This window comes from Ochotona curzoniae, unplaced genomic scaffold, assembly GCF_017591425.1.
Source record: "Ochotona curzoniae isolate NIBS_2020 unplaced genomic scaffold, NIBS_Ocur_1.0 contig_66, whole genome shotgun sequence".
NCBI lineage: Eukaryota > Metazoa > Chordata > Mammalia > Lagomorpha > Ochotonidae > Ochotona > Ochotona curzoniae.
This window is the reverse complement of record NW_024466512.1, coordinates 20628740-20641518: the sequence shown is the minus strand read 5'-3', so window position 1 is coordinate 20641518 and position 12779 is coordinate 20628740. Positions and strand designations below refer to the sequence as shown.

The following is a 12779-nucleotide window of genomic DNA, read 5'->3' as shown; positions in this document are numbered from 1 at the left end:
TGGCTGAGAGGGATCCAAATCTTGTAGGCAGCAGGAACAGGTCTTTCTGATGGGACCTCTCCATCACCTCGCTTCTCCCTTTCCAGGGTGGAAGAGAGGCCCATCTCCCCTTCTCAGGGTCCATCTTTGGGAAGGAGGGGTCGAGCACCAGACCTGATGGATAAGCAATGACAGAGGGCATGGAACCTTTGCCATCTTAGAAGGGGTTGGGCTGAGGAAGTTTGTGCAAACACCAAGTGCCGAACAAGTGGAACGTAGAGGGCTTGTGTTTAAATATTTTAAAATACAGATAACCACAGGGTTCAGATTCTCCCTCCCACACCTGGTTTAAGCAGAAGTCAAAGCTGGAATGCCACGAGGCCACAGAGGTTGTTTTTCTGGGGTTCTGCCCAGGCAGCATCGGTTCCAGAATGGAACAGAGATGCAGACAGCCCCATCTCAGATTCTCAGGTGGACAGAGCCTCCTGGGCTGTCAGCAAAGCAGACTCAGTAGCCATGGGAACTGGGTCACCAGGGGTGGGATGTTGAGGGCAGGGAGACCCAGATGACAGAGACGTGGCCAAGGAAGCAGAAGCTTTAAGTTAGAGGGAGAGCTGTGCAACTTGGCTGAGGACTGGGAGAAAAGGCTCCCATTCTCCATGCTACCGTGTTCTCTGCAAGTCCTGGAGGGGACAGAGACTGGCAGGACATGTCTGTCATGTACACCCTGCAGAGAGATGCCTCGTGTGGACTCTGCTGTGCCTGGATTGCCGCCTCGTCTGGGCACGGTGTCTGCCTGATGGGTAGGACTGAGGCTGAACGTTGGAATGAGCTCATGAGGTTCACGTCAAACAGAAGAAGCACTTTTTGTTATTAGAAGCCCTTTTCCCTCTAACTGCCCCTCCACTGTGCTTGAAATGTAAAAATTACTGGCTTTTGTTTAATATCTCACCCGCCTTGCATTGCAAGGAAAGAAAGCCTCACCCAGGACATCCTCGGAAGGGTTCTGATCGGAAGAGTGCCGGAGTCCAGCTCCAGCTGAGTTCGGAACTCGCGAAGGGTGCATGGATGAGGCGCAAAGAAAAAGACGGACCACTAGTAACTCTTCATCATCATAATGGACCACGCACAAAAGCTGTCCGCTTTATTTATACAAAATCAGTCAAACTCTGGCTCAGACTTTTTTACGTCATGTCAAGTGGTGTTTCCAAAGATACTCTTGCCTTTTTGTTTCACCTAAGGCTAGGTTGCTTTTCATATCTGGCACCCTGCGCCTGGCTTAGAAAAGGTTTCAACAGATTGATCATATTGGTCAGTAGCACATTCCTACAATTGGTCTTGAGATAGCAAGGGAGAAGGCCTAAAAGATCAAGAAGAAGGAAAGAATAGTATTCCACCAACACCTGAAAGCAGAATCCTTGATTAGCAAGGATCAAAAGGGGAGTTAGTACTCTCTGGATTATCATATTGCCACAGGACGCAGCCATAACAGCGATATAGCTCTTTGGCTAAAAACTGCACTAGCAACATTAGCTTTTTAAGTTCCTATGACTTTTAACAGTAACTCCGCAAGGCAGGCAATGCCTGAATAATTACAGAATTCTCATGGGGTTGTCTGGTGTCGATGCAAAGGGAGGCAGAGCCGCATTCAGTGATGTAGAGACATCCGCCAGGCCTTGCCACACAGCGGGGAGTTCCTTGCAACCTTGCCTGCAATGGAGCCACGCTCTTCACACCTTCCTGTCTTCCACCCCCATCACACGGGACTCCAGCATCAGGATACCTCTTTAGCTACAGTTGCCTTTAAGCTGCTGAATTTTCCAGTTTGAATACTCTTCCCGGCCACACAGACCTTGAGCTTTGAGCCAGCAACCTTTCCCCCGTGTCTTTGTGGTGTGCCTGAGTTGAGGCCTGAAGATTCTGTTTTCCTAGTGCAGTGGCTGCGAGTATGTGGACTGCTTGTTGTTATTATGTCCATACTCCTTTTTTTTTTTTTAAAGATTTATTTATTTATTGGAAAGTCAGATATACAGAGAGGAGGAGAGACAGTGAGAAAGATCTTCTGTCCGATGATTCACTCTGCAAGTGAGCACAACGGCCGATGCTATGCTGGTCCGAAGCCAGGAGCCAGAAACCTCTTCCGGGTCTCCCACATGGGTGCAGTGTCCCAAGGCTTTGGGCCGTCCCCGACTGCTTTCCCAGGCCACAGGCAGGGAGCTGGATGGGAAGTGGAGCTGCTGGGATTAGAACCAGCGCCCATATGGGATTCTAGTACGTTCAAGGTGAGGACTTAAGCCGCTAGGCCATGCCGCCAGGCCCTGACCATATACTTTTTATGACACTTGTGTTTTAATTCATCATCATTCATACAATCATCCAGCCCTTAATCCCATGATCATTTTTTAAAAAAATGTTTATTATTTTTTTTTATTGGAAAGGCAGATATACAGAGAGAAGGAGAGACAGAGAGGAAGATCTTCCTTCTGCTGGTTTACTCCAAAAGTGGCTGCAATGGCCAGAGCTAAGCTGATCCAAAGCCAGGAGCTTTTTCCGGGTCTCTCACGTGGGTGCAGGATCCTAAGGCTTTGGGCCATCCCCTGCTACTGCTTTTCCAGGCCACAAGCAGGGAGCTGGATGGGGAGTGAAACAACCAGGATAAGCTCACAGGAGGTCTTACACACCAGGTTAAGAACCTTCTATGCACGTGTTTGCTTTCTAAGCAGTCCAGCAGTGAACTGAACGTCACAAACCCTGAAGCCAGATCTCCCAGGTCTCACAGTGCTGTTTCTACCCACCAGCTACGTTGTCCAGGGAGAGAGTGAAGTTGGCAATTTTTCCCTCTAAGATGATTAGGGAGAATTTCACCCAGCCGTTGGTTTTCCATGTTTGGATTTTTAGTGGGAAGAAGGGAGTGTTTCTGGTTGGCAGGATTTCCCTGAGATGGCATGAAACATACTTAGCAAACTTGTCAGTGCTGCACCCTATTTTGTTTGTTTTTTGTGTTTTTTTAGCCTATGATTTTTCTTTCCAGTTTATTTTTGTTTTTGATTTTTGTTTGAGAAAAGCAGAGCAGAAGAGGGAGAAATGCCTTCCATCTGCCAATTAATTCCCCAGATGCCTACAACAGCCAGGGCTTGGCTGAGATAACGGCAGACGCAAGGAACTCAACCTGGGTCCCCCCATGTCCCAACTGTTTGAGCCATCATCTGCTGCTTCCCAAGATGCGCACTGGCAAGAACCTGGGCTGGAAACAGAGGCGAGGCTGTGGCTTATCTTAAGGTACCCATTGATGATCTGCTGTTAAAAAAGGTCCATGGTGGCTCAATGGCTACATCCTCGCTTTGCATGTGCTGGGATCTCATATGAGTGCCAGTTTGTGTCCTGGCTGCTCCACTTCACATCCAACTCCCTGCTTGTGGCCTGGGAAAGCAACAGAGGATGGCCCAGAGCCTTGGACCTTGCATTCAGGTGGGAGATCTTGAAGAAGGCCAGGCTCCTGGTTTTGGATCGGCTCAGCTCTGGCTGTTGCAGCTATATGGGCAGTGAGCCATTGGATGGAAGGTTTTTCTGTCTCTGCTTTTCTCTGTAAATCTGCCTTTCCAATAAAAGTAAATAAATCCTAAAAAAAAAAAAAAAGAAGAAGAAGAAGAAGAAAGGTCTGGCACAGTGGCCTAGTGGGTGAAGTCCTTGCCTTGAACACACTGGGATCCGATTTGGGCACCAGTTCTAATCCCAGCAGCCCCGCTTCCCATCCAGCTTCCTGCTTGTGGCCTGGGAAAACAGTTGAGGGCAGCCCAAAGCTTTGGGACGCTGTACCCGTGTGGGAGACCCAGAAGAGCTCCTGGCTCCTGGCTTCGGATTGGCACAGCACTGGCCATTGTGGTCACTTGGGGGATGAATCATTGAATGGAAGATCTTCCTCTCTGTCTCTCCTCCTCGCTCTCTCTCTCTCTATATATATATATATATATCTGACTTTGCAATAAAAATAAATAAATCTTAAAAAAAGAAAAGTAAAGTAAAACCCTCCAGAACTTCAGCATTTTCCACCCTGCCACCCCAAGGAGCTTGGCCGGCAGGGAGCTGGGATCTCCTTCTCCTCCGATCAGAAGCCAGCTCCCTGGTGGTCCTGGCCTTTGGGCAGTAACAGGGGTCGTGCTGTCAGCTGACACAGCACCTTTTTAATGGCGAGGTTCATCAAATAGGAGTTGAGTGGTTTTTCCAGCGAATTTTGCCAAGGATAGAGCCTAGAAGCAGACTTTGGACTTCTACCTAACCCATGTTTTTCGTGTAATACTTTTTGGGAATTAAAAAGGAAATTCAAAGGAAACCCTTCCCAGCTGTGGTTATGCCTGTAACCACAACAACACTAATAAAAACCGAGAGAATTGTGAGTAGTCTGCATGAGATGGACTGTGACTCATCTAGTTATTACCGCAGTCGAATAAGGCAGACGCCATTCTCCAAGTTGTGCAGGTGAGAGAAGTAAACCATAAATAACCAAGTTCACTAAGCTGGGAAACGGCTTTGTGAGTGGGAATCTGAACCCTCTTCCAGATATGCGCTCATGGTTTGGGGAAAGCCAGCCAGCCAGTCTTTCAGATGAAGTTGCACGTCTCTGAAGTCTTCATTCCCCAAACTCAGGCCTTTGCTGTGACAGTGGCAGGTGCTGACCAGGCTGAGAGCCGTGAAGCATCAGGGAAGGTCCCCCTCGCCGACTGGGGCCAGGGAGGAAGGAAGCAACCTTGCAGCTTGCCTTGGCGTCCTAATGGGGAATTTCCTGCTAGTTCACGAGTGGTGTTTTCCCAAGTTTGCAGTGAACTCTGGGACACATGACTCAGTTCCAACAGTGGCCGGTGATTGTTTTAAAAAACATGTTTTCCATTTTACTTGGCATGACAGACACGCCCCATGGCAAGGGCTCAGCTCAGAGTTGTCATTGAGGAAAGTGTGTGTTTGAGGGCCATGAAAAGGGAAGGCTGCAGAGTCGTGTTGCTCTCGTGTGTGTCTTTCATTAGGCTTCACTGTTTGAAGCTTTTCTTTGGGTTGGAAATCTATCTAAAAAATTTTGGCCCAGCCCCATGGGGACCAGGGTGAGTATTCCGCCTTGGGAAGTTGATGGCGTACAATTCGGACTAGGTTGGCTCCCAGATTTGTGAGGATCACATTGCCGTGTCTCTTATTTCCCCTCAGTGGGACAAGCTCTTTAGGAGTCTTTTTTTTTTTTTTTTTTAAAGATTTATTTTTATTATTTTTTCATTGGAAAGGCGGATATACAGAGAGGAGAGACAGAGAGGAAGATCTTCCGTCCGATGATTCACTCCCCAAGTGAGCGCAACGGGCCGATACTATGCCGATCCGAAGCCAGGAGCCTCTTCTGGGTCTCCCACGCGGGTGCAGGTTCCCAAAGCTTTGGGCCGTCCTCGACTGCTTTCCCAGGCCACAGGCAGGGAGCTGGAAGGGAAGCGGGGCTGCCGGGATTAGAACCGGCGCCCATATGGGATCCCGGGCGTGCAAGGCGAGGACCTTTAACCAATTGCGCCACCGCGCCGGGCCCAAGCTCTTTAGGAGTCTTGTCTTAAGATTTATTTACTTTTATTGAAAAGGCAGATTTACAGAGAGAAGGAGAGACAGGAAGGTCTTCCATGTGCTGGCTCACTCCTCAAATGGCCACAACAGCTGGAGCTGAAACCAGGAACTTTCCTTTTCTTTTTTTTAATTAATTAATGTATTGGAAAGATCTACAGAGAGAAGGACAGAGAGAAAGATCTGCCATCTGCTGGCTCACTCACCAAGTGGCTATTACGGTCAGAGCTGAACTGATCCATAGCTAGATACCAGGAATTTCTTCTGGGTCTCTCACATGGGTGCAGGGTCCTAAGGCTTTGGGCTGTCCTCCACTGTTTTCCCAGGCCACAAGCAGGGAGCTGGATGGGAGGAGGAGCAGCCAGGACATGAACCGGCGCCCATATGGGATCCCAGTGTATGCAATATGATAACTTCAGCCACTAGGTTATTGCCCCAGGCCCTACGGTCTTTTCTGTTCCATCCATGGCACCGCAAGTGCTCTGCTCTGGAATTGGCTTCCTTTGGATAGCCCAATGCCTTAGACTGGAAGAGGCTCCTGGCTCCTGACTTCAGATTGGCTCTACTCCAGCTGTTGTGGCCATTTGGAGTGTACAATAGTGGATGGAAGACTCTCTCTCTCTCTCTCTCTCTCTCTCTCAAACTGCCTTTCAAATAAAAATAAGTCTTTTTAAAAAATGTCTCTCCTTTACAAAAATATATTACAGAATAATCTTCTGTGGGGGTGAGGATTCAGCACAGTAGTCAGGACACTGGGAGGCCAGCATCCCATATTGGAGGGCCTCGGTTCCAGTGTCCAATCTGTTCCCCAACTAACTTCCTGCCAGTGTGCACCCTGGGCGTGTTACTTGGAGTCTGAAGTTGAACACCAGGCTCCTGACTTTATCCTTGCCTAGCCCTGTTTTACAGATTGTGTGAGGAGAGGATCTTATATTGGAATTTGTCAAGCGTCACTGAGTGTGATCTCGGAGATGGGCTAGCTGACACTAAGAGGAAGGGCTGTGACTCTTCTCCTTCCTCCACCTCCTCTCCCTCACCTCTACCCCCAGAGCAGGAAGACTAAGGCTGTTAACAGCCTATTGCACTTGCAGGCCAAAGGGAGGTGGCAATGGGAGATGGAATTGTACTGGATTACAGAGAACGGAAGAAGTCATTTGCACTCTCTAGGGAGGAGATGGACTTGAGGCAATTAGAATTTTCCACCTTCACTTTAGTGGCTCTTTCATTACATGGGACATACATAGCAGAGAAGCCCTTGATCTTTTTGGTGCAATCAGAAGAACCCTAAACATTCCTTTAACAGAAACATCTGTGAAACCCCTTGCGCCTGTGAATCCTCTGAGTGGACGTTGTGGGTAGGAGGGAGACAGGTGCCAGGGAAGTTTAAGCATTTTCCTGAAAGTCTCTTCATGTGAGCATATTTAATATCACAAAACCTGACATCCAGGGGGACCCCTGGATGGTACTGGGGAGGTGCCCTGACCCTCTTCACTTGCCCCAAGGAGCACCTGGCATGACTGACTGACTTCTTGCTTTGTTCTCCCATCCTATGTCTTCTGCTCTGGCACAGACATTTATACAAATTGAACACATGGCTTCAATGTAAGTTAACTGGGTGAAGTCTAACATTGCTAGCTCCAGCCAGGTGGGCAGTATCCACTTGCTCCCTGGTTCTGAGCTCCGCCACCTCTGGCTGGTACTCACACCATGTGTGCCTCTCTGTTTTGCCTCCCTGACCCCAGGGTTCTGGCTGGTGTGGACCATCTTCATCCTCCTGAGCTGCTGCTGTGTCTGCCACCACCGCCGAGCCAAGCACCGCCTGCAGGCCCAGCAGCGGCAACATGAGATCAACCTGATTGCCTACCGGGAAGCCCACAACCACTCTGCGCTGCCATTTTATTTCAGTACGTACCTCAGAGGCGTTCCACTCTGCCCGTGGGCCCTGGGCTCACCTCTCGAGGCGTGGAGGCCTTGCCTTGCCTAGAGCAGGAGTTTGCAGATACAGGATTGGGGCAGCCCTTTAACCAAGGGGAGCAGGCACTGTGGAGTGGCTCCTGAAGCCATTGGACCATCCCAGAATTCACAGTGGTTGCTTCCTGGACAGGTCTCTGTGCTGTGAGAGGGTTGTTTTGTATTTTAAGGGCAGAGGTGGATGAAATGTAATGCGAGTGAATTGATGTGGAGTTCATTGGTCTGACTTCCTCCTATCTTGCTCACTGCTGGGTGATATGCTTGAGCAGAGACTGCTGTGAAAGGGGAGTAAGACTTCCTAAGAAGCCCCAAACTTAGATGAGCGCTCCTCAGACTTCCTGGGACACCTTACTTGTGACCTGTCTTTGGCCTGTGGAGGCCAACTGGGCAGCTTGTCCAAAGCCACTCTTCAGTGTGTTCTGCAAAGTAAAATGGTCAGTTATTCCACAGGGAGATCTTCCATCCACAGGTTCATTCCCCAAATGGCCACAGTGGCCAGGACTAAGCCAGACCAAAGCCAGGAGCCAGGAGCTTCTTCAGTACCTCCCATATGGGTACAGGGGCCAAGGATTTGGACCACCTTTACTGCTTTCCCAGATGCATTGGCACGGAGCTGGATTGAAATGGAGGAACCGAGACTCAAACCAGGGCCCATATGGGATGGCAGCATTGTAGGCAGCTTTACTCGCTCTGCCACAAATGCTGGTTCCTGCCATGTTCTTGATAAGCTTTGAATGGCAGAGGACCTAACCCTGCGCTGATAATCCCTTTCTTCTCTGAGTTAAAGTGAAGCTCAGTTTATTTTTCCAGACTACTTCTAACCTTGCTAAGATGAGAGGAAAACACCAGTTTCTGCTCTGTGAGAGAAAGTGTTCGATACATCTGAAAGGCTGGGGGAAAATTTTAAAAGTGGTCGGGAAGTCTTAATTTAGGGTCCCCGACCCTGAGATCCACAGGACCTAAAGGGAGGACATGGTGTAAGCAGGAAACATGAGACTGACTTTGCGTGTGCGAATAGGTCTGTTCCAGGCCAAAGTTATTTCTTGGCTGTCCGCTGCGTTTGCATGACTCTCTGCTCCAGACAGGCGAGAAGTGCTTGCTTATGAAGCAGCTTTAGGGAGCTCAGATTTCAAGAAACTGGATTAGGCAACTCCCTGACTGTCCTGATTACAGGGCTGCTCACCGCCCTCTCCCCCGCCTGCAACCAGGAGCCATACATAGCCATTTGTTGACAGCGATGCTGGGATGGGAAGTGATAGTGTGTATAATCACTGTGAGATTTGCAACCCAAGAACAATGGTCAATACAGTAATTTTTTCCTCCATGCCTCCCCATTTTAGGGTTTTTGCCAAACTATTTACTACCTCCTTATGAGGAAGTGGTGAACCGACCTCCAACTCCTCCCCCACCATACAGTGCCTTCCAGCTTCAGCAGCCGCAGCCACAGCAGCAGCTGCTTCCACAGTGCAGCCCTGCAGGTGGCAATCCCACCAGCACTGATCCTACCCGGGGTCCCCCAGGGGCATCAAGCAGCCCCCTGTCTGGGCCCAGCAGAAGCAGCACAAGACCCCCGAGCATTGCTGACCCTGAGCCCTCTGACGTGCCAGCCGACCACGTGGCCACCAAAGCCTGTGGAATGGAGCCCAGTGGTTCAGTGGCCGGTCTGGGGGAGCTGGACCCTGAGGCCTTCCTGGACAAGGATTCGGAAAGTAAGGAGGAGCTGCTGAGAGAGTACGACTCTGAGCATGGTAGTGCACTCCCAGACAGCAAAGACAAGACGCCAGGCAGACACCGCCGCTTCACTGGGGACTCGGGCATCGAGGTGTGTGTGTGTAACCGGGGCCACCACAACGATGACCTCAAAGAGTTCAGCACACTTATTGATGATGCCTTGGATGGACCTCTGGACTTCTGTGACAGCTGTCATGTCCAGCCCCCTGGTGACGTGGAGGAAGGGCTCTGCCAGCCCTCCGAGGAGCAGGCTCGAGAGCCTGGGCATTCTCCCCTACTCCAGCCACCTGCATGCCTGCTGCTGAACACCATCAATGAGCAGGACTCTCCAAACTCCCAGAGCAGTGGCTCCCCCAGCTAGAGCAGCAACTGCCTGCACCCAGGAACTTGGCAAAACAACCAGGGTTGGGGAGAGCCACAAGAGAAGCATTAAGGACTTTTGGAGAAAGTGCTACAGCCACTTTGGTGTTTTTTTCTTTCTTTTCTTCTCTTTGCATTTTCCTACATTTCCAGGTACGGTTTGGGGTGCGGATGCCTCTCTCCCCACAGAAGCACAGTGCTGTGGAGAGCTGAGAAGTAGGTGTGACTCCTTCCTCTCACTTGCCCCACCGCCTTCTGTCCCCTTTCCGAGTCCTAGCTCACCTCCCCTTTGGGTCAGAGAAGTGTGTTTTCAGAGCCCCCAGGGAAGGGAGCTGGGACTGTGCCCTGCAGTGGGCCTCGCTGATGGAACGGATTTATGCTCCAGTTTTACTTTAAGAGAACTTTGCTGTGTCTGTGGCCAGGAGAGGCAGCCTGTCTTGGCCCTGGATTAGGGAAGCCCACAGATGGCTGGGATTGTCACCAGTGACTGGCAGCGTCTGCAGAGCTGGGATCCGATCATTCTTGGGGAGGAAGAGAACCGGACGGCAGTTGTGAGGCAGGTTGGTAGGGGTTTGGTCCCTCAAATCCCAGGGGACATGGTGGATGCACTGCCAGGTGTCCTCCACCGTTTCTTCCCCAGAAGTCCCTTGCTGCCTTTGGACTGGTGTGCAAGATAATCCTGCCTTTTTTTGTTTGTTGGTTGATTTTTGTTTTGTTTTGTTTTTCTTTTTAAAACAAACAAAAGGCAGCTGAAGACAAGGAGCCTACCAGTGGGCAGACGAAAATTATCTCCTGGAAGAAGGAAGTTTGTGGCTATTTCCCAAGGCGGCTTTCAAAGGCTGTGGTGGCACCGGAGCCAGCCACGGGTATTTTGTGCCGAGGCTCGGCTGGCCCGGGGGCCATTCCTGGAAGCCATCTCTAGGAGCCCTGTGAGCACACAGCCCTGACCATGGTGGTAGGTGGGCGTGCAGCTCCAACGTGTCTGTGCTTGGCCTGTGCCTACCTCACAGCGTGGGGTCAGCAGCCTAGCATCTCCTTGCTTCAGGAAAGAGGGGCCTCAGAAGCTGTGGGGCCTGAGAAAGAGCGGCCCATCTCACACAACCTTCTCTCTATGATTCTGAATTGCTTTTGTTTGTTTGTGTTTGTTTTAACTGACCACTTAAGGGAAATGCCTTGGTTATCTGTGGTTTCCATGTCCTGTCCCTGACCCCCGTTTGGCATGGGCTGATGCTTTTTCTGTAGCCTCCGTCAGGAGTCTGAGTGGCCAGGTTCAGCGGGTGAAGACCACAGCGTTCCTCTTCCTGCTGTTGGGCTCCAGGTGCCCAGATGGACTTCGAAAGGAAGGCTGAGGGAGACACAACGGCCGACACTAACGTTCCCTGCGCAGCCGTGTTCCTACGAAGAGTTTGGTTCTTCCCCCACTCTTGAACGATGATATTTAGTCTAAGCATAGATGTAATGGCAAGAAAGGAAAAAATATATATATACATACACATATATATATGCATATACATATATGTACATGAAAAGCAGACAGATCCAAGGTTGTGAGGTGAACAAGCATCCATGTTTGGATTCCACAAAACCAAAATCCACATCGAACAAAGTGAAGTCTGTATGCAGTGACTTTCCGGGTGATCTGTGTGTGTCTGTCCACTGTGTGTGAGCCCCAAGCCCTGTGTTCCTGTGAAGATACTTTGAACAGCAGCCATTCTGCTCACATTAGCCACACGTCGGGAGCAAACCTGGCCCTCTCAAGGTAATTTATTTTACGCATTTACTGTTTACCGAACAAATGTCTGACTGTGTACTCTGGGTTTCCAGCAGCATTGTCAACGGCAGCCCCCCATGTTTGCCTGAGACGCTGTGCTCAGGGTAGAGGTTGTACTCTGCCCACCACTGCAATTTGCACAATTGGCTTCATGTACCCTCGGAGGCCTGTGTTCTGTTCCCTGTACAAGGAAACATGCTGAGCCTGTCTGCCTCCCTCAGCTGCTCCCGGCCCTCGGTCTCAGCGCCTGGGAAGTGTCCAGAACCACTTGGGACGGGAAGGCCACGGAGCTGTTGCAGAGAGAAGCTTGATGGGATCTCCAGTGATAAGCATGACCTAGTGGCAACCCTGCCTGGGGCTGGCGGGAGGCCTTGGTGCGTGCCATGGTGTGCAGTACCATGGGGCTTCCCTTCCTTCACTGAAGCCTGGCAGGTGCAGGCCAGCTGCCACGTGGCCTGAGCGGCTGGAGCGCAGGCGCAGCCCTCAGAGATGCCTTTCCTGCTGTCCTTTTTATGTTTAATCCCAAACAACTCACTGAAGTGTCTGAAAGGAGAACAAGTTGCACCAAAATGAATCCTGATTCAGTTAACTGATCAAATGGAAGAATTCTGGCCCTCGCAAATGTCTTCCCCCAAAGCAGAGGGGATGTGGTCCACATGTTGACTGTTGGGAGTCACTGCAGCGCCTTGCCCTAAAGGCAAGAGAAGATGCGGCCGGCAGAGGTGGGCTTGATCCGCAGTCACAGCCTGGCTCTGCGCTGCCAAGGGAGAGGGATGGGCAGGGGCCTGGGAGGTGTGAACAAGGCCAGCTTTCCAGGTGGAGGGTGAGGAAGGGATTGGTAGAGAGTTTGGTGCTACAGTGGGGAGGTTTGTAAACGCTAACATTCCTGTGCAAGGCCCAGTGCCATTTGTCAGTTGTGAATATGTGTATTTTAAGCAATAAGATTCAGCTGGTCCGACTGTTCTGGGCAGTCTCGGTGACGCATTTCCTGTGCTGTGATTGTTCTGAAGACAGAGTGGCTCTAACCACTGTGAGAAGCCCAAATAAAAATCAATCCCCCAAAAGTGCCTTGTGCCTCTTTCCTCTTTCTTAGACTCGCAGGACCCCAAGCCCTGAGTACCTTTCCTGTGGTTGAAGACATGCTTCCGGCCCCGGGCAGACTGGCTGAGGTTGCTGAATCCCCCACTTTGTCCTGAGGACCTTTCCCGCAAGCCTTTCTGTCTCTCTGCCAAGGGCGTGTCTGTAACATTTGGAATATTTTGCACATTTCTATAAACAGGTTACAGTCAGACCTGAGATAGCAGGAAGAAGCTCTGCCTGATACCACAGGGCTAAAACATGGCAACTAAAAGATAGCAAGATCTCTCGTTGAGGCAATAGA

At 50.5% G+C, this 12779-nt stretch overlaps 1 protein-coding gene across 3 annotated transcripts in view; it reads left to right on the top strand.

Moving 5' to 3' along the window:
* Window positions 1-12462, top strand: part of WBP1L (WW domain binding protein 1 like) — a 60071-nt gene extending 47609 nt beyond the window's left edge. For 2 of the 3 annotated variants that reach the window (XM_040992193.1, XM_040992194.1), the window contains exons 3-4: window positions 7308-7469; window positions 8877-12462. In XM_040992193.1, the coding sequence (XP_040848127.1) occupies window positions 7308-7469; window positions 8877-9628 (914 nt within the window). In that variant the 3' untranslated portion in view covers window positions 9629-12462. The remainder of the gene's footprint in view (window positions 1-7307; window positions 7470-8876) is intronic. The other variant, XR_005885045.1, reaches the window with a different exon arrangement.
* Window positions 12463-12779: the final 317 nt, after the last annotated feature.